The sequence below is a fragment of the Alligator sinensis genome, unplaced genomic scaffold, assembly GCF_000455745.1.
Source record: "Alligator sinensis unplaced genomic scaffold, ASM45574v1 scaffold1308_1, whole genome shotgun sequence".
NCBI lineage: Eukaryota > Metazoa > Chordata > Crocodylia > Alligatoridae > Alligator > Alligator sinensis.
The window spans coordinates 545,374-572,006 of record NW_005842416.1 but is presented as its reverse complement, the minus strand read 5'-3'; the positions used below and the strand labels follow the sequence as shown (position 1 = coordinate 572,006).

General features: G+C 41.2%; 1 protein-coding gene across 5 annotated transcripts in view; it reads right to left on the bottom strand.

The window, feature by feature from the left end:
• Nucleotides 1-1,405: 1,405 nt before the first annotated feature.
• The window catches only part of ARHGEF3 (Rho guanine nucleotide exchange factor 3), a 298,913-nt gene continuing 273,685 nt past the window's right edge, over nt 1,406-26,633 (bottom strand). For all 5 annotated transcript variants that reach the window (XM_025211596.1, XM_006030056.2, XM_025211595.1 and 2 more), the window contains 7 exons: nt 25,153-25,215; nt 24,768-24,864; nt 24,603-24,679; nt 16,021-16,278; nt 7,918-8,088; nt 6,291-6,477; nt 1,406-3,713 (listed from right to left, as the gene is read on the bottom strand). In XM_025211596.1, the coding sequence (XP_025067381.1) occupies nt 3,367-3,713; nt 6,291-6,477; nt 7,918-8,088; nt 16,021-16,278; nt 24,603-24,679; nt 24,768-24,864; nt 25,153-25,215 (1,200 nt within the window). In that variant the 3' untranslated portion in view covers nt 1,406-3,366. The remainder of the gene's footprint in view (nt 3,714-6,290; nt 6,478-7,917; nt 8,089-16,020; nt 16,279-24,602; nt 24,680-24,767; nt 24,865-25,152; nt 25,216-26,633) is intronic.

Sequence of the window (26,633 nt, the reverse complement as noted above, 5' to 3'; positions counted from 1 at the left end):
GTTTCTTGGTCAGTATGACTATGACTAGAACCTGTTATGGAACTCATTTCTTTGCAGTGAAGTAGGGTTCACTCTGTAGAGCGATTTTTGACATGGTGAAGCAAGTATGAAGATATGACATATGCCCAGTTTTGAATGAAGCTGGCTATCAGTGCAGTTTGGATGGACAAATTATAGCACTAATCCTGAAATCAAATGCAGTAATGCAGGATCCAGGGAAGCTCTGCACAGCTGTCACAGACCACCCAATACTTTGGACTTTCCAAGCGTCTCGTAAAGCCAGCCCTAGCATGGCTTCTACACTAGGAGAATCCCTGGTTCCTTCCCACGTGAGATCCAGGCCTTTTGCCCCCTCTGACTGTCCCTGCTTTTTCATGACTGACTCAGAGAGCTTGCGTTCAGTTCAGCTGCAGAGAGGGTGACTTAAATTCTTGATAAAAGTCTTTGTAGTTCCAAGCAATAAAACAGACCACTCTGCTTCAATAAAGGCATTTACTGGGACAAAGGCTATCCAGCCAGAGGTTCTCTACCTTCTCCAGGAGGTTAAGCAGTCCCTCTGTCCAGCCTCCACAGCCCTTTGTCCAGCCTAAGCATCCCAGAGATAGCTGAGCTCCAGTCCACAAAGCCACAAGCCCCAAAGCAGCTGTGCTGGTCTATTTCTTTAGGCTCTTCCATTCAGCCAGCATCCTGCTTTCTTGAGGTTTCTCTATCCATTGGCATGCTTATTTCAGTCTCCTTCCCTTGATGCCTTCAGGGCACCTCCTCCAAAGGATGAGTGCGCCAAGCCCATATGAAACATCAACGTGGCTATTCCTTTATTGCTGCAATTCCATCTTGTCTTGTCCAGCAGGAAGCTCTGTTAACAGCAGGGACCCTATTAATCCTTCTTTCCCTGAGTAGAACTAGTTAAAGAAACTGAGGCATACAACATTATTACAAAATGAATACAGTTAAAACAGAAGTATTATAATAAAACCTATATTTCCTCACACAGGCATATGGATTTTGCTAATGCTCATATTATTTCCTGATTTATGCAACTCTGCTGTAGGCTAAGTTTCTACCAAAACTGTAACATTGTTATTGTTCTTTTTTTTTTTTTTTTTTTTTTTTTTTACACTTGTAACAATAGCTCCATTTCATATGGAATGACCAAAACACACATACTGGGACAAAAAAGAGAAAACATGAACATTTCAGCAAATATTCCTCAAATCTTTGAAAATTTTTCCAATTAAATTTTTGAAGTTAAAAATTTAGATTAGCCCTAGGTATAACAACCATTTCAGCCAGTAGTGAATCATAAACCTGGCTTATGTATGTTAATTACTACTGAAAGTCTTTTGCAGATCTGGCCATAGTATTTTCTATACTTAATAAGCAAGCAAAATGATTAAAAACCAAAGCAGTTTAATGTAATTTATTTGAATGCTTCCAGAAAAGTTTAAGGCCTTTATACATAAGTATTTAATTAATACATACCTTCTTTTTCCATAACTCAACACTTTACATGCTTTTCTTTAGCACTTTGGCTAACAGCTGTCATACCAATGGTTCACAACCTAAAATATTTTTACTTCTTTTTCCTTCTGTAAAATATGCCCTTCTCTTCTTGTTCTACTCTTCTTCATTGGTATGTTCTATCTTTCAACTCTAAAAATGAAGCAGCTTAAATAAATTACAGGCCTGCAATAAAAAAAAATCACCATGTTTTAAAAACTATAAATACAGAAATATGTTCTAAAGGGTAATATTGACCACAATATTTTTGGAAAAATAAAGTAATATACCTTGTTTTTATACAGTTTATCTTGTCACACTGATTCCTTTAATGTATATGTCATGACATATGTACAAGGTAAATGACATTTTACTTACCCCTTTCTTTCTGTAAACTTGTAACACAAGAAATAAATGTTTTTGGCAATAATTTAACAGTTTTACTACTTGTTATGGTATGGGTATACTTTGCACAGGTCATTTTATATAATATCAAGAATCATTTCACTATTTAGGACACAATATTTTACAGCCCACTTGATTACCATTTCAAAGATTGGAATTATTTATTTCTTGCACAGGGGAATAAAATATTAACCAATGATTCCTAATACTTGCACAGAATGTTTTAGACTGCAGTTTTAAGTGGCTGATCTGCCTTTCACCATAATAAGTAAAGTCAATTATAGTCCAAGTTAAATCATCCACCAGAAAACACAGTGATATTTCCAATTACAGCATGAGATTTAGTGAAGCAAACTTACTAAAAAAACTTGAAAAAAAATATAAAGGATGTGATATTTACTAAAGAAAAATAAATTCCCTTTTTAAGTTTCTCTATTGTCTCCCTTGGGGCATTTATAGAGCAGTGCTTTACAAAATTTGTTATAGTCTTAAAAAATGACTATGGGTAATTGTAACCAGATATTTGCACAAAGTTTACTGGGATATTTTAAACTTAGTGGTGCTTAAAACCAAAGGTAGAGGTTACCGTGATGCAAAAAATTAAAGAGGGCCTATTCACTGATCTATTCTTCCTCTCCTGTTTGGGATAACACAGTTCTAAATGGCATTGGAAGCAAACTACCAACTTTTTATTTACAGATTCAGTGTTAGCAGTTGAGGGTTTTTTTCAGTTGTTTATTCTATTATTATATGCTCTGATAGTAAACTATGGCACTGCTCTGATGATTTTACTTGACCAGACACTGAAACATTGGCTTGATGGATCTTAGAACAGTGCTCATGTTTGATTTTTGTATTAACCCCTAAAGAGTTTTCCTTTTTAATTAAACCCTAAAGAGTCACTGGTGACATGGCGTACTCTTTACACTTCCTGTTGATTCAATACCACAATAGCTAACATAGCTTATTCCAATACATTTTTGTAGACAGAGATTTCCTTTTTTATGCTTTTGTGAAAATTTTTAACACCACTAATAACTAAATGTCATGCTTAATGTCCTTCTTATGATATCTTTCAAAATCCATGTCTTCAGCTGCCACATTAGAGGTCAAATGGAGCACTGTAAAAAGCATGAAAAAATATTTATATAATGTACATGTGAACAGTAGTTTAGAGATTTTTTTTTTCCAGCAGGACATTGAAAATAACTGGTCAAGTACCTCTTCCATCCACCCAAAATGTTTATGGAATATATCACAGGATACAAGTTGCAACAGATTCCAGCTTACACAGATTGGCAGTTACAGTACTATTCTCAAAGTACAAATACAAGAAGGACTGTGTTGACATAGTCACAAGAAAGTATTAAAAAAGTGCTTTTCAAATCTTGGTTCCATTTATGGAATGCAAATACTGTACAGGTAAGACACAGGTTAACTTTCATGAAGTGTAAATTTCTGTCAAACATTGGTTTCTATCTGTTTTCCATTCTCACAAGAGTCTGTCTGTTCCATGCGTTCACAGTCAACACTGACTTCACTGATGTCCATACTACAATCTGACTCACTATCTGATTGGTCCATATGCTCAAGCCTGGTTTCTCCCTGTGGTACTCTGCTCCCATGTGGGGATATTAGGAAATGTCCTTCTGAATTCAGCATTCCAGCCTCTCCTCCACACAGAACTTTTTCTTTGGCCTGCCGGATACAGTTAAGCCACTGTTGTTTGTTGAAGGAGTCATTGGCTTGTAGTGAGTGGGACTGGCTTTGAGATCCATTTTTGAAGCTGACTCTGAAGAAGTTTTTGACTGAAAAAAAAAAGAAATGTCAGTATGTGGATTGCTTTGGGTTTGTGCATTTTATAAAAGAAGATGTTAAAATCATAAGAAGCTCTGCAGAATCCTTAGCTTGCTGGTCTGCCTCTCCAGGGCTATGATAAAATTTCCCAGAGAAGTGAGAGGAGTGTAATCTCTGAGGGTGGTCAAACAAGTTAAAATGTTTGTGTGATCGGGCCCTTGAAAGCGCTCTACAGCCATGCTGTGACACACATGCACAGCTGCAGAGCATTTTTAAAGAACCTGGCCTGGCTCTCCCCAACACCTGATCTGGGGTACCTGCTGCTGCTCACTTCCACCTCTCTATTTTGCCTGGCCTGAGCTGGAGGGTGGCAGGGGTGGATTGGAGCCCCCTGCCTTGCAGGTCCATCCTGGCTCCCTCCAGTACCCCAACTCAGGCCAGGCAAAGCCCAGCTGGCAACTCAGTGCTGCTTGCTTACCCCTCCTTCCCCGCTGACAGCCCCAGAGCTGGGGGTGGGGGGGCAGGGTTCAGGAAAGGGACAGTTCAGCAGCCTCCAAGGAGGCTGCTGAAGCACCCCCACATACTGGCCAGGAGGCAGTGGTGAGGTGTAGGGGGTACACATGCACCCCCTTAGAGCACTGGTGCACCCCCTGAAAGGCAGCGCTCCCTGCTTAGGCAACAGGCAGGGGAGGCTGGCAGGAGCATCAGTGCCCCCGCTGCGAGTGCCAGCCAGGGAGCGGGAGCGCCAGATGAAGCACCACTGGCACTTCCAGGAGCACCACTCGTGCTTCCCAGTTGACGAGATTGTCTGTGGGGCGACCAACCCCGCAGTCAGGGAGATTGACCATGGATGACCACCCCCTGGTCGCTACCCAGGTGTCCCCCCCCCGGGGTGGGGGGGGGGCCAGGGGGGGGGGGGGGGCATATGCCCCCCCTGACTCAGGTGGCACCAGTTGCCCATGCCAGGAGGGCCAGTGCAGGCAGGCTTTATCTTCTCCAACCCAACAAGCAAACACCTGTTGGGTCGGGGGGGGCACTAACTCATGGCGTCAGTGGGGGCCCAAGGCAGGGCAGCAGGAGTACAGAGCCCAGGCTGGCAGGGGCTCCATAGATAACCCACATATCCACATGCTCCCCCAACCCACATACATCCCCCCCAAACCCCATACTTACTCACATCCTCCCTCACATGCCACATACACACAAACCTGCACCCACACCCACAGCCCCCCACAAATCTACCCCACCCACCCATATCCCCACACACCCCCACGCCTCTCCCCCAATATACAAGAGTAAGACTTCATTTTAAGCTATTATGCAATCACCTCTATGTACACTATGCAAACACATGTAAATCAGGACAAAAATATTTTTAAAAATCAAATAAAAGTATGTTGTATTAGATGTCTGATTTTTAGAATATAATTTGGGTTTTTTTCTGGTTCCAAGATGGCAACCCCCTTGCCGAAAGGAGTACTTCCAGGGTCAAGAGGAAAGAGTTCTGGTGCCAAAAGTGAGGGGTTAGGGGATAGGACTTCCAGTTTCAAGATGGCGACCAAGGGGCAGGGTACCTGTAAAGAGGTGGCATTTGGCCCTTGATAGCTTGCCAGAACTTGTTAAGCAGCCCTCCAGCCAAAATAATTGCCCACCTCTGTTCTAATACCTTCTAACTGGTAGAACCGTTTTGTTTATTAGAGTTAACAACAGAGCATGGCCAGTAATGTTCTAACACTTAAAGCTTTCATGCATAAAACTAAGCACAAAAGCTTCAACTTGTTGATCTGTAAGCCAATTTACCTTTTCCACCTTGGAACGTTAAGCGGCTCAGTAGGCTACTTAGATCCTTGGGGAACCTCTCTGGCCTCACATGGCTTATTATTGTCCTGAAGAGTTCCAAGGTTTCACCATTGCTTTCTACAGACTGACCCCCGAATACTGTCTTCCATGTCAGATAAACCCGCCTCTCCTGCAACCTACAGCGTAAATCAGTGCAATATCAAACAAAACCTTCAAAAATACTCTCTCAGAGTAGCTACCTAAGGTTAAAGGGAGATTTCTAATGTTGTTGCAACTGATTCTGCAACTGCTTTATAGCATGCTTAATTAGAAGCACAAGAATAATCCTATTGACTTCAACAGAACTACTCACAGACTTAAAACTGACCACACACACAAGTATTTGCAGGGTCACAGCCTTAAGGATTAGCAACCAACCTCTCCATTACAGATGAATAATCATAATAGATTAAAACTTCTAGATTTTTGAATAGGCTATAATATTTACAAAAGTGCTCAATAAATTCCTAAGAAATGATTTTTTGTTGGTAATAATTTACAACCTTTTCCATTTCTTACTGTTGTATAAAGAGAATCCCATTATTTCTGTAGCAGATTGACATTAACTCTAAATTTACATTTAGAATATATAAGAGAGAAGCTGTCTCACAGTACAACAGTTTGAAGTACAGGTTAAGTTTTGGATATAAATAAGCTATTAGGTCGTGCTGCTGTAAATGGTTGGGGATTTCAAAGCTTCATCTCTTCCCTACAAGTAAATGACAAAATATTCAAATCAAAGTTCATACTTCTCTCATTGTGGCTGAATGCTCCACGTATGGATCCACCTAATCGCACTTCTCCATCCTGCAAATCTTCCAGCACAAGATCCTTTACCGGGATAGGTTGCCGGTATAGCTGGTAGCAGAGTTGTTCATTATGGGTAATAGCTCGGGTAATTACCAGCACTTCTTGGAACAGGAAGACATGCAGTTTCTATCAGAAAAGAGTAAAAGGAAAATGAATGCCTTATTTCTTTTTAAAAAGTTATTGAACAAAGTTCACTTTAGATGTAATATACCAGACCATTTGTTTTTTAAACAATATAAATAATGAGATGTTTAAATAAAAACCTGCCAACAGCACTTGGAGTCTCTTCCCTCCATTATGTTACTTGAGGTAGCCTAATTCATACCCTCAAGTAATGTTATATACACAAAGGAGATCACCCTGATACACAATATTTTAGACCCTGCATTTGCAAGACTGAAATCTTAGCCCACATAGAAATGAATGTCATGTTTGAGGTTTTACAGCCTTCTCAACTGCTACAGCTTCTCTTTCACAATAAATCAGAGTAGCTTGGTTTCATGCATTTTATTTCTCTCTCTACTTTTGACTCTCTACACTGCTCCTCAAGTCCCTTTGTAAGGAAGCCACAGAGAAATGATCCTATTTTATTCAAATACTGTAATATAATCACAGAACAATCCTAGGCACTCTGTTTCCAATTTATGAACTCCTCACAAAAATCAGTTCTTTGAAGCTCAGAATTTGATACTTTTGTTAATTCACAAGCCACCTCTAATCAGCTTTAAATTTGTGCTTCTTATCTTTTTTGTGATCTCTACTGCCCAGTTTTTCTAATAAAGTTACTAACAGGAAGATTCTTTAATATTTCAGTTTTAAATCACTGCAAGTTTTACTGGAATCCTTAATCTCTCCTTCTCCTTCATTAAAGAGCCAACACAAGAATTACCTTTTACACGTGGCCAGTACTTTCTTTCTTAAACTGCCATGTGTCTAATTCTCAGTCACAGTTTACATATTACCATTAAAGATTAAAACTATTTTTAACTCAAAATAACAGCAAAAGTTGGAATGTTAAGAAAAAGTTGGATCCTATTTTGGCACTAATTTCAGGAACACATGCATGAAGTTCCATAAAACTTGATAAATATTTGCTAGACCAATAAAACTCATGCACATTTTATGTGTTAGATATCTTTAGAATCTAACACCCACATCTTTATAATCTATAGAAAGTGTATCTGCAATTTTTTCTTCTTTTACAGAAAACCACTTATCCCCAGCCATTCAAGTATCAATGCTCCCACAACCTTCCTGGCTCAGAACACTCAAATATTTCCCATCCCACGATTACCGTTTTATCCTTTCATCTCCAAGGCCTCTACTGTAGAAGATAAGGAAATGCATTTCCCAAGAGCTTAAATACAGTATGACAACGTGGAACTCCTTCCTAAAGGCTCAACGGAGTGTAAAAACCTCACACCAAAGGACCCTGTACACATTACTACTACCAACAATCTTTGTTCTTATTCACATTTGAACAACCATGGATCCTCTCTTCCCAAACTTCTAACACAGTTACAGTAAAGCTTCAAACAATAGTTATGATAAAAAGTCACTTCTTACCGCTCCCCTGTTGTTCTTCAGTTCACCGTGACAACATACAACACGTGAATTATCAATCAATGAATCCCTCTGGCCTTCTTCAAGAAAAAGAAGCCTCTCTTTGTAATACTGGCATTCAGATTCACCTGTCTTTATATTGATTTCTGCCACTATACCCTGAATTATATTTATCTATGGAAGAAAAAAAACAAAGCAATGAAAACACATGGACTTTCATTTGGCATGCCAACATTCACACCTGTCTCAGAATCTTTGCTAATTAGGAGATAAGAGAAAAACATTTTAAAATTTATAACCTATTCCTTTATAGGTGAATTATGTGTTTGGAAGGTTGCACGTGTATGGTATGACTGTAATAGCCAGAATAAAGCAGACTACAAGTTTGGCTTGCCTCTTGGTATTAAGCCTAACTACACTTGCTTGTTTCTTGGTATTAAGCTTCACCATCAGTAGGTGTCTCTACCTAAATCACATGGGGATTTACAATTTTCACAGGTTGATCACAGCGTAAAGTTCTAATTCTGCGGTAATTTTGTGGTGGCCTCACCCCTCAGGGCTGATTGATAAACAGGCCCCGCCCCTTGGCACTGACTGGTGGAGAGGTCCCAGAGGGATGGATGTGGGGATGGAGGGAGGGATGACAGGGTGGCCACCGTCTTGATTGCTGGCTGCCCTTTGTGCTGCTCCACCCCTCCATGCTGACTGAGGGAAAGGCCCGGGAGGAGGGAGCAGCTGCCATCTTGTCTGCTGCCCTGCATGCCACCCCATCCCTACTGTCTGTGAGGACCACTGGCTCCCAGTGGGGAGCCAGCATTTTATTTTTATTAAGGGTTTTAATTGATTTCGCAGACAATTCTGGATTTCATGGTTTCCATGAAATCCATGAAACTGCAAATTAAGTAGGTCCCTAACTATCAAGAATGAAAGGCAACAGATTTAAAAGAATGAAACTAATTGCATGTTTTGTAAGCTAAATCAGTGGCGAAGCGTAGGGGATCCATGGGGGTGCACATGCACCCTCTGAAAGCGCTGGTGCACCCCATCAGGCTGTGCTCCCTGTTTTGCTGGTGGGCAGGGGGACAGGTGGGAGCACCAGTGCCCCGCCCTGCGAGCACTGGCTGGGGAGCGGGGCCACCAGCAAAAGCAGCCATGCTGCTTCTGGAAGCGGCTGCGGGACTTTTGGAAGTGGTGCAGCCACTTTTTGGCGAGTGAGGTCGGCCGTCCCCCGGTCAGCACGATCAGGGGCCAGGGGACCTCCCCCCCAGTCAGCGGGATCGGCCGCCAGGGGATCCTCCCCCCCGCCCCCCACCCCGGTTGCTGACTGGTGTCAGGAGAGGCACATGACCCCCCTGACTCAAGAGGCACTAATCACCCATGAGCTAAATGTATTTAAGTGTGTATGAATATACATACACAGCAAAACAACTGAAGACTTGATTCTACAAACATTTACATTTAGGCATAATTACTCATATGAGTATTTTTACTGGCCTAAAATGGGACTATTTAAAGCTAAATTTGAACATCAGTGGGTGCATCTACATGTACGTTTTACTGTGGAGTAGACTAATTAGTTGCACAGTAAAGCGTCATTATCTACACATATGCTGGTATTAGAGCTCAGTAGACTAATTAACTCCTCCATAAGATAGTACTATCTCCCTGCAGAGTAATTTACTGCACTGAAACATGTGGATATGCTGACCATGGGCATAAATTGCACCCAGTCAGCCCAGCCAGTCCCACTGCTCAATTCTCCACCCCTGCTCAAATTGCTGCTGTCTCAGGCATATGTAAAGATACTGCACCCAGGAGCTGGCTCAAACTTTACTCTGGCTCAAACTGCTCTGGAGTTTATTGCTTCAAATTAATTGCGTGTGTAGAGGCACCCAGTGTTTGCAAGATCAGAACTAATATTGGTTATTCATAACAAAAATGTATATTTTATTAGTACTTTTTCCATGGCTGCAGGGGCAGTATAATAAAAATAAGTGTAATTTGTATAGCATATCTGTGTAAGATCTCAAAGTGCAAGTTTTACTATTTTCATGCTACAAATACAGAAACCAAGTACAGAATGGCTGTGCTTGGTGAAGGGTACATAAAAGTCATTGACCATAGAGGATAATTTCTTACTCTCAGTCACCTGATCTCACCAAAAAGATATATTGGTAAGAAATGGTAATATTAAAATAGACTAATTTTCCTCAAAAAAAAATTACACCAATTAAGGGCAAAAGGCAAATGAATTCTATTTTATGATTCTGTATTTTCATATTCTATCAGCTAAATACAGTCATTGTAACAATCTTGCCTTCACTTCTGGGAGTTGAAAAATATTAAGTAAAAAAACCCAAAAAACTTCCCAAAGAAGCCATATACAAGTGAAATTTATGCCAATGGGCTAGAGTCAAATAATCAACAGCTAGGAATCAGGCCATTTTAGCTGCACTATCCTATGCATCACTGGAGCACAACCACCCACAGTATTTTTATACTACTTGATCTTTGTGAAAAACTAAAGCTGAAAAAAGGCCCCGGCATGATATGTGAGGTTAAGAACTACAACATCAGGTGAAAAAAGAAAGCGAATCTGGGTGAGCTTGGGGGAATTTTTAATGGTGATTCCTTTTTTAGTTAGTAATGAAACTGCATCTTCATCTTAATTTTTTAAAATTTTTATCCAGCTGCATTTTACAGTGAATTTAGGTTTTTCTTGCTGTCTTATAACAATACATTTCTACATGACCACTTCTATGGAATCTTACAATAGATATACTTCTTGACAGCAAAAAGACCTGTGAAACTTCAATTTTAAATATATGTATACTTAAATTACTTCAGTCATACAACAACTTAACAATTGTTATGCTTTATAACTCACTGCTTCATTGGTGACGTATAGGGGATGCACGTGGGTGCACATGCACCCCGAGTGGCAGCGAGCCCCCCTGAGAGAAGCGCTGCCGACATTGCCAGTGGCGCCTGCAGGTGGTTGCTGCTCACCACCCATCCCCACTCACTGCCGACATCACCAGCGGCCTCTGTGGGCAGTCGCTGATCACCCCTGGCCACCACCAATGCTGTCAGCAACGTCTGCAGGTGGTTGCTGACCACTGGTCGGCGCTTGCCATCCCCCTCGCCACTGCCGTGGCTGCCAGTGGGAACCCCCCGCTCACCGCCGCCACCACCTGCGGGCTGTCATCGTGCCCCCTCAGCCTCCAGGGGCATGCGTCATTCATGCAGTGCTTTTCTATTTATGGTATCTATTAGGTCTTTTTAACTTATATTTTAGCTCTGTCCTTTCCCTGCATGTTTTTTTTTAAATTGTTGATTAAATGGCTTTTTAAATACACTGAGGCCAAAGTGTACAAGATTATTAACACTTATATTTTGTAGCTCAAAGTAGCTACTTTGGTCACCCATCTACCTCTTTGTGTACCAACAACAAAAACTGGTACCTAAATTGGCTACCAATAAAATCTTGAATCTTTCTCCCCCAATACAATCAGAGTCAAAGAGGGTAAATTCAGATGGCCACATTTTTTAAGTAGTGGTGAGCAAATATAGTTGATAAAGTTTTCAGTGTATATTCATTCAAATTAGTCATTTGAATTTCTAACCATAGTTTTTTTCTGCAACTATTCAAGTACTCTACCACCAGTAGACTAATTATTTGCAAAAAGCAAATTGTAAGCTGATATTCTTGAATATTTGCCAAAAGCAAATTACCATTTACACTATTTTAGTTAGCTACATTAAATCAGCAACAGAAAACTGTATCAACACAAAGCAAATATTGATTCAATTATTCACAAGAAATTATGAGTTGGTTATATGAGGAAAAGGTTCTATGAAGAAACATACAATTAAAATTCAGTATTTAATAAGCAGCTTGCAAACAGTTCTCAAATAGGAGTAAATCTCCAATAAATGTATTACTAATTATTGACCCAGCTTGAGTTGCAGGCATGGGGATGTTAAATTCCAAGGGCTGCAGCCAACTGTAACTGAGGAATTTGACTAATCAAAACCAAAAGAGCTGACCACTCAATTTGCTGTCACTGGTAAATAATTATGCACACTCCTTTGAATATGATGGCTGAACGCTGTATTTGGCTGGTTGGAATATACAGATGTACTTAATGTACAGTTTTCAAGATTCTACTGAGTGCAAGAGATACTCCAGGAATTAAGTTGGCCTGATCTGTGTACAGCATATTGCCAGACAGAATGACAGATTTATCTTATAAACCTTAACAGTGATAAAAAGCTAACCACATATAGTAATTCCAGTTCCCTGCTTTATCTTGGCTACTGTACAATTTGTGAAATACATCATTTCGAAGATAAACATGACTCTGTTGAAACAGAATACTGTAAAACTATATAAGGCTATTGTAATACCAAGAAAGCTGTCTAGATTATATACTGTTAAACAGTTAAGAAATATCACTCCGAGAAAGGAAGTATTTTGAAACGAAAAGTTGTATTACCACACATTGATTAAAGCAATAAAACTAAACTTGAAATTGAAACTAAAACCATTCAGGAGTTTTGTTATGTTTTTGTTCTTAAAAAAGTAAAGAAAAGGCCTGCCTGCATATTACAAAATAACACATCTACATGTGTTCTATAAAGCCAGGCCCTAAATCTGCAGCACAGCGGGAAGCACCTATACTGATTGGGCGCATCCACCCATGCAAGCACGTGCACTTGCAGCAGCTCAAATAGAAGTGGTGCAAATTTGAGCCGGGGCTTTTTGCCTCAGTGCACGTGCTCAGACACGCACTTTGTTATGGAGCAAATTGTGGCACTTGAGGCAAAATAACCCTGCCTGGCTCCTCCCAGATCTGAAGCCAGGGGGAGCTAGCGCCCAAGGCCAGCACCTGTGCTGTTCCCAGCAGTATAAAAAGCTGCCTTGGCCGTCAGCTCAGAGTTACCTGACCTCAGGAGCTTTTGGGACCCAGACAATTGGTATCCGGGAACACTAGGCCCTTGTGTCAGCTAGACTGCTGAAGCAGCATCCCAAATTCACTTTTTAAAATAGCCCAAAATCCACATTCTTCCACAATTAGAACAAAAGAGAGAGAGAAAGGGAGACTGATCAGATGGACAAAGTTTTATTGCTATATTTACAATGTTAAAGAAATTTGGAAGCCTACCAGTGTCTCTAGCATCATAATTAAATAAATTCTAAATATCTATGTGTTTTAATGGTTGCTTTGGGTTCCCCTATCACATGGTGGGTATGTGATGGAGGAATGTGGGGGTTTGCAGGAAGGGGTGGGAAGGGGAGTAGGTGGATGTGGAGGGATGTGAGTCACTTTGTGAGTAGGTGTGTGGGGACTGTGGGTGTGGAGGCTGCTTAGGAGGGGTGGGTCCCCTGCATGAACGGTGCATGCACCTGGCAGGGCACAGCGGTGCTGGCAGTGGCGTGAGCGTGGCGGCAGTGGTAAGAGGCAACCACTCGCAGAGACTGCAGCCAGTGACAGCAGTGGCCAGTGGCAATCACTGACTGCCCACAGATGCCACTGGCAGCAGGGAGGTGGGGGGGTAGCAAGCAGCGATTGCCCATAAGCACCGCTAATAGTGTCAGCGGCGCCTTTTCTGAGGGGGTGCACCACCATGCTCAGGGGGTGTACGTGTACCCACGTGCACCTCCTATGCGTCACAAATGGTGCCCTGCACCCCACAGGGCAGAGCTCCCCCCCTCCCTCCCCCATAGCACATGGACTACCCTGCCTGCAGGGTCTTAGGCCCTGCTAGGAGCTATAGCTCCCCCACCTCTGGTCTCCAGTTCCCTGCTCATTCCCCTGCTCTTCTCCAGCCTCTGGAGGCTGGAGATGGGCAGGAGAACAAGCAGGAGCTTGGAGAGAATAGGAGAATGAGCAGGAAGCTCATTCCCTCCACCCCTGTTGGTTCCCCCAGCTCCCTGTTCATTTCCCTACTCCCCATTTATTCCCCCTGCTCCCCATTCATCCCCCCTGCCCCTGTTCGTTCCCCCCATCTCCTGTTCATTCCCCCCACCCTCTGTTCATTCCCTCAGCTCCCTGCTTGCTCTCCCAGCCCCCAACACTCACCAGCAGTAGCAGAGAATGAGCAAGAGGCTAGAGAAAGCAAGGGAAGTCTTCAGCTTATCTCCAGGGGCTTGTCTCCAGCCTCCTGCTGGTCTCCAGCCTCCTGCTCCTTCCCCTGCTTGCCTATAGCCTCAGGAAGAAAAATGTGAGCCTTGCCTTCATAGGCAGTGGAAAGAGGGGGGCTAACAGGGCTCAGCACCTGCAAATGCAGGGCAGCAAATATAGCCAGAGGGTAGCCCAGCCACAGGGCGGAGGGGCACTCACACACTCAGATACCTGCACAGTCACAGCCAGGATCACAGCAGGCCCAAGTGCAGGCAGGCAAGTTCCTTTTAGTTGGGCTGGGGGGAACAGGGGACACCTGGAGAGTGAGGTAGGGGCAGGGTGAATCATCCACCCCTGCCCCACTCCCTCCTGCACTGTGGTGATTGCCCCAGGACCTGGCCCAGCTGGGGCCCCGTTCACAGTGAATCGGGCCCTGGCCGGGCCACGCCGTGAGACAATTGGAGCCTGGCGGCTCCTTCAGAGCCAGTGCAGTACCGGGCAGCAAAGCAGGGGGCATGTAGGGTCCCAATCTTTGCACAGGGCAGGGGTAGGCCACAGCTGGGCTCAGCCTCTGCTCCCTACATCCATACCTCACTGCTGCTGCTGCTTTGAACGTGGCATGGGGTGGCGCTATGTGTCTTGCTGCCAGGCCCGCCCATCAGCAGGATGCACGTGCTGCCATGCCACTTTCAAAGCAGGGGATTAATCCTGCTTTCGGCCCCCCCTGCCTAAGGAGGCCATGCTGGCCAGCCTCTGGCCATGCCTCTGCCACTGCAACAGTGAAGGAGGAGTACCCAGAAGACCCTGGCTCATGCCATGCCCATGGGACAGGGGAAGGGGAATTAAATCCCCTCCCCGGCCAGTTCGCTCCAGGCTACTGCCAGGGCTAGCCATGCCCCCACCACTGGAGCAGCCAGTGGAGAAATGCAGGTCATGCTGGGGAGGGGTGGAATCCTTTCCTACTCCCTTTTGGGCTGGCATCTGGCCAGGCCCCCGCCCCGTCTGTCCCTGCTCCTGCTAGGGAGCAGAGGGGCAGGGCCAGCCCTGCTTCGCTGGAGCAGAGAGCACAGCCGAGAGAGCATGTCAAGATGCTGGGGGACTCTGGTTTAAATTAAACCAGGATGGGGTCTGGTACAGAAGTTGCATAAACCTGTTTGAGCTCAATCACTACATTCAACCAGGTTTGTCTCAAACTGGTTTCAGTCATTTTGAAACTGGTTTATGTAAACTGAACTTACGTTCTGTTACAGGTTTACACCAGTTTCTGATCACTTAAACCAGTTTGTGTGTAATATCTGTCCCTAGCCATAAACTCTGGGATACGGATTCTACTCCATAAGGGGTTTGGTAACACCTATTTTTTAGACAGCTAAGTATTTTATTAGATCCAGCCCTTTGGGCAGTGGTCCCCAACCTTCACTGAACCCAGGACAATACTGAGCAACCAACATGATGTAGGCAATATCAGACATTACACTGCCTGTCAATTTCAGTTTAACTTTTTAATTTTCTTTGGCCATGAGCAATATTGGAAGATCCTGAGAACCACATATTGCCCAGGAACCAAAGGGCAGGGGCCACTGTTTTACAGCCCAATATAAATGTCAACTCAAGTGACTGGAAATCCTGCAATTGACTTCTTAATCCTTTAAATTAGGCCCTTACATTTATGCAATGGTTCTAGCATCCCACTGCAACTGATGTAGAGAAGTTAATGCTGACGTTCCAGTAAGAAAATAAATTCCTTTTGGGAAGTCATTTTCTTAACCATATGGGCTGGTTTTATAGATATATTATATATCTATCTATACATATCTATCTATTTATATAGATAGATATATATAGATCTATTTATCTATATTTAAATCTTTACATATTTAGACATAAATTAGTATCCACAAGTTTTATACACCACTCTTCACAGCTGATGCTTTTATAGACATAATTAAACATTATAAAATGCATTACAAAAACTTACAGCTTCCTCAAGGTGTTGTTGATCTGGATGATCATTTGGTGTATGTCTCAAAATCTCTCTGAGCAGCAATGGGTATTTCACTAGACGACTTCTCGGTATGTCAAGGAAATTCCAAAGGTCCAGTTTACGGCTAAAAGGAGACTCTAAGCAGCGCTGTAGGAAATCCTGCACTCTATGATCTTGTTTCTTGTGATCCAGTAAAGCTTTGGCTGCTACTTGATTGCTGCAGTAGCTATCGTAGGAGTTTAAGCAAGGCAGCTGAGGAAAAACAAAATTGAAACTAAAATGTATTAGGCAGAGGCAAAATGCTATACAAAGCTTCAGGATTTTACCAATGATGGAGGTAGCTCTCTCCTTAGTGATTATACAATAAATTAGTCATAACATTAAACAGACAGAGGAGTTTTACAAGGAGTGTCTTTTTCCAACAGTTGTCTTCAATATTTTGGAGAGCCCCAAGTATGCTTTAATTTCTAGAAAATACTCATGATTTACCTCCACGTAAAAATACCTATCTTTGAAGCTAACTTTTTTTTAACTTCATAAGAACTGCCATGTTCCATAGCTACTGATACACCTTTCCTCCAAGAATTTGTCCAATCCCTTTTTGAATCTGATTAAACTGACAGCTCCCACAACATCTTGTGGTATTGAGTTTCATACTTTAATTACAGGTCATGTGAAAAAGAACTTCCTTTTGTTAGTTTTAAACTTACAACCTACTAGTTTCATTTTATGACCACTAATTCTTGTACTGTGAGAAATAGTAAATAATAAATACCTATTTACTTTGTAAAACCTTATCATGTCTCCCCTCATCTCTTTTTTAAACTGAAGAGACCCAGCCTCTTTTGTCTCTCCTCATAAGGAAGCCCCTTTGTATCACTAATCATCCTTTCTGCCCTTCTCCATATCTTCTCTAGTTCTTTTATATCCCTTTTAAGATGTGGAAACCAAAACTAGGCACAGTATTCAAGGCGTGGATGCAACATGGATTTACAAAGGGGCATAATGATACTTTCTGTTTTATTCATTGTTCCCTTCTTAATAATCCCCATCACATGGGCGACTGGTGCCTCTTGAGTCTGGGGGGGCACCCGCAGAAGCCGGCACCCGCTGATGCCAGTGGAGGCGTTGACGGTGGGGACGGGGCTGGTGAGCACCCGTAGAAGCCGCCAGCAGCAGCACTGGCAGTGAGAACGGCCTTGTCGGGGGCATGTGCCCCCTGTGCCCTCCCTACCAGTTGCCTATGCCCTATCATTTTGTCTCTTTTTGATGGCTGCTGAGCACTGAGCTGATGTTTTTAGCAAACTATCCACAATGACTCCCCAGATCTCTTTCCTTTGTGTTAACAGCTAATGTAGAGTCCATTGTAGTATAGGCAGTTTGGATTATTTTTGTCCATGCATCATTTTACACATTTGCATTAAATTTCACCTGCCATTTAGTTGCCCATTGCACTAAATAGTGCAAGATGCTTCTAAGTTTCTCACAGTCCACTGTGGTCTTTACCACTTGGAATCATTTGGGTCATCCACAAATTTGGCCACTTCACTACTCGCCCCTTTTCCAGAACATTTCTGAATATGTTAATAGTCCCATAATAGATCCCTGGGGGACCCTGTTGTTTACTTTTTCCTATCCTGAAAACTTACCACTTATACTTGCTCTGTTTTCTACCTTTAAGCCAATTTCTAAACAATGAGTGGACCTTCCCTGTAATCTTGGACAGACAGAAATTACGTTTGTTGTGCAATCGTCCCCTTAAAAAGTGCTCTACAGCCATGCCCTGACAAAAAGGCACAGCTTCAGAGTGCTTTAACAGTGCCCAATCGCTGGACAAATTAACCCTCATTAAATGAGAGTTCAGATAAAGGCACTCCAAAGTGGAACACCTGCATTAACTTCTGTTTGTCCCTGCCTGGAAGCAGGGCTGCGAGGGGGGTCCAATCCACCTGCCCCACCCTCTAGCACAAGCTGAGCAAACCCCAGATGAAGCTCCCTTCCTTCCCTCCACCCCTCCCATCCTGAAGCCAGCACCAGAACTGAGAGAGCACAGAGCTAGGGGAAAGAGGCAGCAGACAGGCAGCCTCTCTCCCCTGGACCAGCTCTAAAGTGGAGCTCAATTGTCCCCCCCCTCCACCCCTCAACCAAACAGTGAACATCTGTTGGGTCAGGGGCGGGGGGTTGCTGTAACTCATGACGCTTTCTGTGAAGTGCTATGAGTTACAGTGGGGAGCTACAATCTGTCAGCAGCCCTTATGGCTACCTAACTTCATTAAAATCTAAAATAAAGGCACCTCCACGTCTTATATAAAACTGAGGACTTTGTTTTATGGAGAGAAATTCCAAATCCAATCCAAGGGAAACCAAGAGAGAACAACACCTTGTTCTGGAAGAGCACATCTCTAGTTGTGCAAGCTATGTACAGCTTGAAAGAGACTTATGATTTGGAACAAGGAAGACATTCCCTCCTTGGAAGGGCAAAAAACCCCAAAGAAACACAATGCTCATCTTGTGGGCTTCCTAATTCCAGGGTTTATCTCCCCCGGCACCTCCCAACAGGAAAGAACTATTAAATCATTTTACATGCTACCAAGACTTCTCATAAGCTTTCCCAGCCAGCTACCAACCTTATTTGATTACAATCAACTATAAGCCAGTAAGTTCACTGCCAATAATGACAGGTTGTGCTTTGTACATTTTTGTAACTCTATAGCAACAGACCCATGGTTCATTTAAGTCCAGTATCCTATTTCTGGCAGTCACCTACACAACAGAAGTTGTGGAATAAACCTCTCCCATCGAGAGGGACTGGTAAGTACCCTCCCCCTACCTCTCTCTCTCTCTGAGGGGCTGGGCCAAGTAGGGGCCTGGGCGGGGTGAGACCCGGCATGGCTCCCACTCAGCTGCCTCCTCCCACTCCCTAGGGGTAAACCCCCTCCCACCACGGGCCCTGTTTACCTCTGGCTATGCTGGGGGTTGGCGGGGGGCTCTGCAGCTGCTGGGGGGTCTCTGGGGGGCTTCGGGGGAGTGGGGGTGCAGCAAGCTTTCACCCGCGCGTCTCTCGCCACTCCCAGAGCCTAACTGATTAATTAATTGGATCTCCCTGTCTCCCAACAAGAGGGTAACTCCTGATCTACCTGCCATTTTGCTTTTCTGTGGATATTCACTAGCTTTTAACCACACGATAGAATGTCTATATTTAGTGCGTAGTGAAGTCATAATTTCACTTCCAGCATGTTACATTTCATTACCCCTCTCATAAAACTTATGGAAAATGGCCTTTGTGTAGCAACTGAAAGAAAAAGCAACTAAAATTACATTTGTACTTTTATACATTTTACTTTTGAAGCCTGTTAAGTCATTTTTATAGATCCTAAAAAAAGTCATGCTAAAATGTGTTTTGAAAGGTCATGAAAGCCATCAGATGACACTACAAACAGTAGTAATTTGACAGGTGCCGGCCAAGATGCACCTTGATTCATGAAAGCACTTCATCAGATACCTAACTGTAAGCCTATGTGTTAGTCTCTTTGAAGTCCACGACTGCTCATACAGTTCATAAGACATTCTTAAGAACCTTGCTAAACTACAATCTTAAGAAGATTCTAATTAAAGTCTTGATATGTGATTAGAAGAAAATCAGAAATCTAACTTTGTGAAATGTATTAAATATTTCATTTATTTCTCTAAATATGAATTCCAAACTACCAAAATACAGTATCATTTAAATTTTAAAGATGTTATGCTTATTTACTTTGCTGAAGTGTAATTTACATTCCTGAAGTTAAAACTGGCCATCAGCTTTCACTAATTTAGGTTTGACTTCCTCCTTTTCTAAGCCCTGGAGACACCCAAGATTTCCTTTAAAAAGAAGGAAATTAGCTATGACTAGTAAGCACTAACTAAATTCTGAACACATAACTCCTGTTTTCCACTTGTGTCATTAATTTCCATTATCATGCTGCCTAGCTGCCAAGGTAACCAAGTAATCCTGTTTTCACATGTGATGGGTTTTCTTGTTCTGTCTGCATACTAAGATTAACTATCTCATTTAAATGTTTTTGATTTCCCCAAGGATGAACAAGCATGGTATAATACTGGCAACATCAAAATAATCTGTAGAGTGGAAATTACTTTTAACTAGATGATACAAATAAGCATGTTTTAGAGAGACAGTAAATACCAAAAAAGTAGTTCTCTAAAATATTTCAGATAAATATATTAACACAAATTAAATTTGTGTGTGCCCATTAAAACTACTATAACTACTACTATAAATAAGTAATTTGTATAGGCCTGTTTAATTTAATAAAATAAAATATATCACCAATAAAAGATATCACTAAAAAACCCTTGCTTCTCTCATTTAATTTAAATGAAGAGATGAACTTTTATGAGGTAAAAGCAAAAGAAAGTTAGAAAATAAATTGATCCATTAGTAACCTGGGCTGCTGTACATTAATAATAATAATAATAATAATAATCATATCATCATCATTTTAGTTCTTGGATACATTACACTTCAGCAAAACAAACATAAAATCTTTGTCTCATAAAATTTGAATTATTTTGACAATTTTCCTTCTCTAACTATTAAATAAAAGAAAAATGATTCAACTCTTGAAAGAATAAAATACTTTTCACAACATTTGTGTGTGCTAATTATGTACACAGCAATTATATGCAGCTGCAATGATCCCTGGTAAATATTGTATTTACGGTGTGATTAATAATAAGGTAATCTCACTATAAACTACAACGTACCACGTGTGCAAGTGATTTACGGCACAACAAAATGACAAACCAGACACTAATATGTTCCACATTTAATATAGAACAGCTTTGTGGCTGGTTTGTATAGTGCTTTAATTTGAGTGTGTGTCACTGAAGTGGTGTTAGGGATGCTGATCAGCCTGGGCCCAGTGCTGTCAGGAACTCTGAGTAGGCAGGCCACACATGCAGGCCAATCAACAGTTCTCTGTGGCAAGTGTCCTGGTCCCTAACCACGTTTTTTGGCTTACTTCTGGACTTTGGATTTTCCTGGAGCAATGTTTTCTGGCTCCTGACTCATTTGGCTCTATCTTCCGACTTCACCAGAAGCACTGTCCCCCGGGTTGTTACTTGGTATCTGATCTCCTAGATCCTGACCTGGGACTGTGTTGTGGACCCTGCTTCTGGATTTCGCCCTGGTTTTGGTACATGGCCTATGCTGAAGCCCCTTACAGGTGGGAGCTTGAGATCAAGGAGCCACTCCCTGATCTAGAGCTCTAAGTACCCATGCACAGGCCAGCTGCATATGTACCCTTTGAACATGCTAGTGGGAGGGTCCTGAGATGGGGATCTGCTCCCAGGTCTAGGGCTCCCCTGCCCTAGCAGACATGCAATTAAATTAATGTCTGCCAGGGCCCTATGATAGAGTCCTTATAATTTATGTGCTCAGCACTGCAAACTGCACTTTTTCACTTATGTATTTACTAACCAACTGCCCACCAAGAATGATTGGGGCGGAGTGCAGTGTGGGCAGGGACAGAGGCCTGCATGCAGCCTCTCCATCCACTCTACTTTTGGGGCCGAGCCCACTCCCCCTTTCCACCCCTCTCTGCCACTGGGCAAGGCCCATCCTGCCCCCACTACCCTCCCTGCCACCCTTTCGGGGCCAGGCCAGGTTGGCCTCAGCCCCACCCCCCTGTCCCCTCTGTCCTTGCTGTCATGGCGATGCTCCACCATGGTGCTGCCACCTGCAGTCTGAATGCTCTTGGAGCACTCTGATTGGCTGCCAAGACAGCCAGTCAGAGTGTGAATAAAGCATTACGGACAGACAGATAGACAGACTAAGGCTTTTATAATATTAGAATTATAGACACTGAGTTATTTTAAGCTATGATGACCCTCTGTTGGGTAGGGTGTCATATATATTGAATATATCAAGAAACCAACCAACCAATAAACAACTCCATCAAAGCCACAAGTTTCATTTACTGAGAATGATCAATTATAGTTTATTTCTGGCTTCCCTATATTATACTAGTACTATGCAACAATTCTAAACTGACGGAAATGTACACATTTTGTTTGTTCAAAATGTTATGTTTTTACTTGTTATGGATTTAGCTCTCATCTTAAAAGCTAGTGGCTGTTATTCATATCAGATAATTAATTTGCATACCTTACGTACAATATTTTGAAATAGTTTGCTTCTCTAGCTGCTTACTTGTTTGTGTTTATTTCACCCTTACCAAGCCAAATTCAAAGTACTTTGCTCAAAGTAATGAATAAATACTTAAAAAGCAACTGAAAATTAATTTGACTAAAATAGTGGGAATTTTCCACATTAAAAAGAGATAGCTCAGTGAAGAAAAATAATCCCTTATTCATTTACAGACTTTCAAGTTATTAATTACTTGATTCATTTGAGATCAAAAGGAATAATAAAGGATCACACACATCTCCAAGAGGTTTTTTGTTTAAAAGGGGCCTTTTTCCTTTTAAAAGGGGCAAAACGTTTTCATTGGTTGAACAGGGTTTGACATTTCCCATTCATAAACAACTATTAAAATATGTATTTTGTTTTTTCAAAAAGGCCAGAATCCAAACAGTAGTATTACTTCGTCTGTAGTTTCTACCAGCATAAACACATCTGCTGTTAAGGGAGAAATATTCAACAACCTGTCAGGAATGATAAACATGGCAAGTTCTTATGAATGTCCTATAACAGGAAGACAGCTATTTCATGTGATTTGCAAATGCATGCTTGATGTGTAAATGATCTTAAAATTTAAATGTGAAAATTTCCCCATAGCATTCAAATGGGATAACCACAAACTGCTCGTATATTCTAAAAATCAGAGACTTTTTACATTTTTATGTAAATAAACTATGTCCCCATTTTTAAAAATTAATCTTAATGCTAGATAGATTAAAAAAGCAAATTGGATTTTAGGGTTAGATGCAATAGTGTTTGTTTACTGTGGACATACAGAATAAAGTATACAGGAATGCTTAAGGGACCTTGATTCCAAAAATGCCTGAAGTGATTTAGGTGCCAAAGTTACTTAGGCATTTTTTTAAATTTAACCCCCCATCCTCACAGAAACAATCAAGCTACTTAAGCTAAGAAACTAAGAAAATGAGAAGATGGATGATAATTTTAATTCTGAATTTTTGTATTTTATTATTATGGAATTCAGGGTATTCTAACCATTACATGTACACACACAGATACATTCTCCTTGTGAGTTTAATAGCATGCTACCTATCACCTACTAATGGGCAGCATTTTTGGAACTCGGGTGTTCCAAAGTCTAACACACTTATCAAATGTTTTGCCATTTACTGAAATGTTTCTCTTTGGCATAGAGAAAAAATTGCAAACAGTATAAACTCTCTTATAGTACTGCACACTTCCTGGTTCCAGCTGTGTATAATACAACCTCAATTATGTAAAGACTAGGGGGAGGGTTGGGGGAGGGTCACTTTTAACCTCTGAATAATCAAGGATTTGACAAGCAGTGAAAGAAGTTCAGCTTTGAAGTGTGCGCTAAGTAGGGGTCAAGAGACCTTCAAAGTCTGCTGAGCTGGATCCTTCAATTAGAGAGAGTCGGTAAGGCAGAACAGGACTAGGGCATTATGTGTTTAATGGAGGCCCAAAGCTAAAGAGCATTAGCTAAACTGCCACTAAACTGCCTTAGTCTTGCGGAACCAGATGTTATCCAATCCTCACTTCTTTGAAAGCCTGTGAAAATTAGGGATATGAACATGTTTTGGTTGACTGGGATTTGGATAATAAAGTTCAGATAACAGTGGCTGCACTGTACTGTGCGAATAACCTCATGCATTTTGTTACTTCTGCTTTAACTCTTCAGCTGTTGTTTTCAAATCTCAGAAGAGACTTAGTTTAGGTTTGCTTCAGTCTAAGAAGCAAGCTAAACCTTAACTCCATATTACCTTGAAAGAATTAAACTTCCCCCTTCTGTTAACACTGCAGCGAGCTGGTGTTTACTGCAGTTTATGAGTTCTTACTAAAGTTCAGTTCACTTAGACTACCATTTGAATCTTTGATCTTTAACTGTGCATACCTCAAATATAGTCTGAAATACTGAGTAAAATGTTCTGAATTACTCAGCTCAGTGTGACAGTTCTGTTTGTAACTTTCAGCTCATATACTAGAAAACCATGTGAAACAGGACTTAACCATGCAGTCATTATTCACGCAAATCCCCATTTTGTCCTTGGTAGGAGTTTGTCCAAGTAAAGATTTAAGGACAGTGTCCACAGTGCAAACAGTGAAAAAGTTTAAAGGTCTTTGACCACTGCCTATTTTCAAAATGAGTAGAGCTTTAAGCATGCATCCATTTCTCAACTGTAAAGTGCATACATGAGGAGATGTTCCTTTATTTAACTGTACTGTACTTTTTCCTAGCCACCTCTCCTGGCATTTTAAAAATGCTAAAAAAAAAAAGAGAGAGAGATTATTTGGAAAGGATATACTGAATATGAAGTAAACCAGTCTGATAAAAGGTAAAAACCAATGAGGCAATTAAAACTAACTTCAAATTTGATTAGGATATCTGCCTTACCCAGCTCACAAGGATATGACCAACATGCTCAGTAGATCCATCAGGTTTTCTGATCTCCTGAAGCCTCCTTAGAAGATCTGATCAAAATAGAATAGGAAGGAAAACTCACTTGCTGAACAAGATGAATATAAATAAATGTAATTTAATCATTGAACAGAATTATACCTTCATGCAGAGGGATTAAAGAGTCCAGTGTTCCAAATATTTGGTTTAACTCTTGCTCTGTCATTATGCAGAGTTTTAGCATGGGGTCATGATAAGCCTGCAAACAAACCAACCAGTCAGTCAGAAAGAATTAGCATATATTTGAAATCTGAGAAATTAGAGAGAGCATTTAAATCCTTCCATAACTTAAAAAAGGCTGAAGGTATTTTATTTGTGCTTTCACAATCTCACATTGTGTTAAAGATCAATTATATAAAATTAAATCCCAAAATTGAAAATTTCAGAATGTTATGAGTATAAACTTCAGCAGGCAGCAGCTATTATAAATGGTGGGGGGGGGGCAGTTAAAGGGAAAAATAGCTGAATAAATTATTTGTATAAATACCTTTTTTGCTAACTTCAAGTCTTCTATCAAGTCTTCTTCTCCCTGGGCAAGTTCAAAGATAGCCTATAGGAAAACAGACATATTTTTTTTATTTAAACTGACTAAAAAATTGCTGTTACTTGCTAAATCTGATAGGAGGCATACTCTACTAAACTTAATCTGATATTTACAAAACCATTCAATTGCTAAGTATTACCTTAAAAATCATGACCTTGAAATACTTCTTTAACTATTTCAGAAAATAAATGTTTTATGAGAAGTGAAATTTTTGGCCTGACATATTTCTGATCTAGAAGTCACTCTTATGTATTATATTTTAATAAAACTGAAATCTCTTAACTAATTTTGGTAAAATAATGACTGTTTATGAAATATGTACACAAGTATCTTTTTAATAAACGTAACATTTGTCAAAAGGTTCCATATTGTTTAACAGGGCAACTATTTGAATATCCTTTAAAATTTTAATATATTACAATACTTTTAATTTTGTATAAATTTTTTCTCTTGTGGGGAAATGCAGAAGTTTGGTGGAACTTCCGCCTCATGCCAGCCATTTTTACTGAAGGGAGTTCTGTATTTTATTATTATTTGAACTCAGATCAAAGCTTAGCACACTTTCAGCATGGTACCTTAGTAATCATATTTTTTAAATGACAAATCATAATTTACAGGATCTAGTTTTGATCAAGCATCGCAAATGAGCAAATTTTGGTTAATTAAAATTATTCATATTAAAAACCAAGATTTTAAGAATGTTTAAAAGTTCCATGTTCAAGATCATCAACTGGTGTAAATGGCTCAGCCGTTTACATGAATTGAGGCTCTGGCCTCATATTATATACATAGTGTTTGTCACAAAAGGAGCATGACAGCCACAAGGCTGCACTACCATCTGCAGAGCATATCCATTGTCACTCCATGACTTATGAGATGGTATTCCTTCTTCATAGAAACATAATTTGTACCATATCTGGTAGGACTTAGGAGCTCCTCCTTATCTTTGTGAAATTGAATCTGGCCTCAGCTATCTGTCATCTCTCAGGTGGACTAGAACTATGCAATATACCTGGGCAGGAAACCTCAGGAAACTCCAGCTGGTTACACAATGCTGCAGCATACCTGAGAAAAATAGGGTATTGCAAGCATATCCTATCTGAGCTCCACTCTCTAATGCTGAATTACATTTCAGTCATTTGAAACACTTGAGTGACCTCTTAAAAAAGTCTCAGGCCATAATTTCCAAAGGCTGAGTAGCCTGGGGTCCAGGTACCTAAACAACCAAGCAACGTTTCAGAAAAAAGACTAGCAGATAATTTTACTCCTCTGGCACAACAGAACTTTTCACAATAAAGATACTGTGCTTGTCAACACAGGAAAGAGCTTCCTCAATGATTGGTCCAAGATTGTGAAATGAATGTACACAAGAACTGAGGACCACCCCAAAGATGCAGTTGTGACACTCGTGTTCTACAGAACAG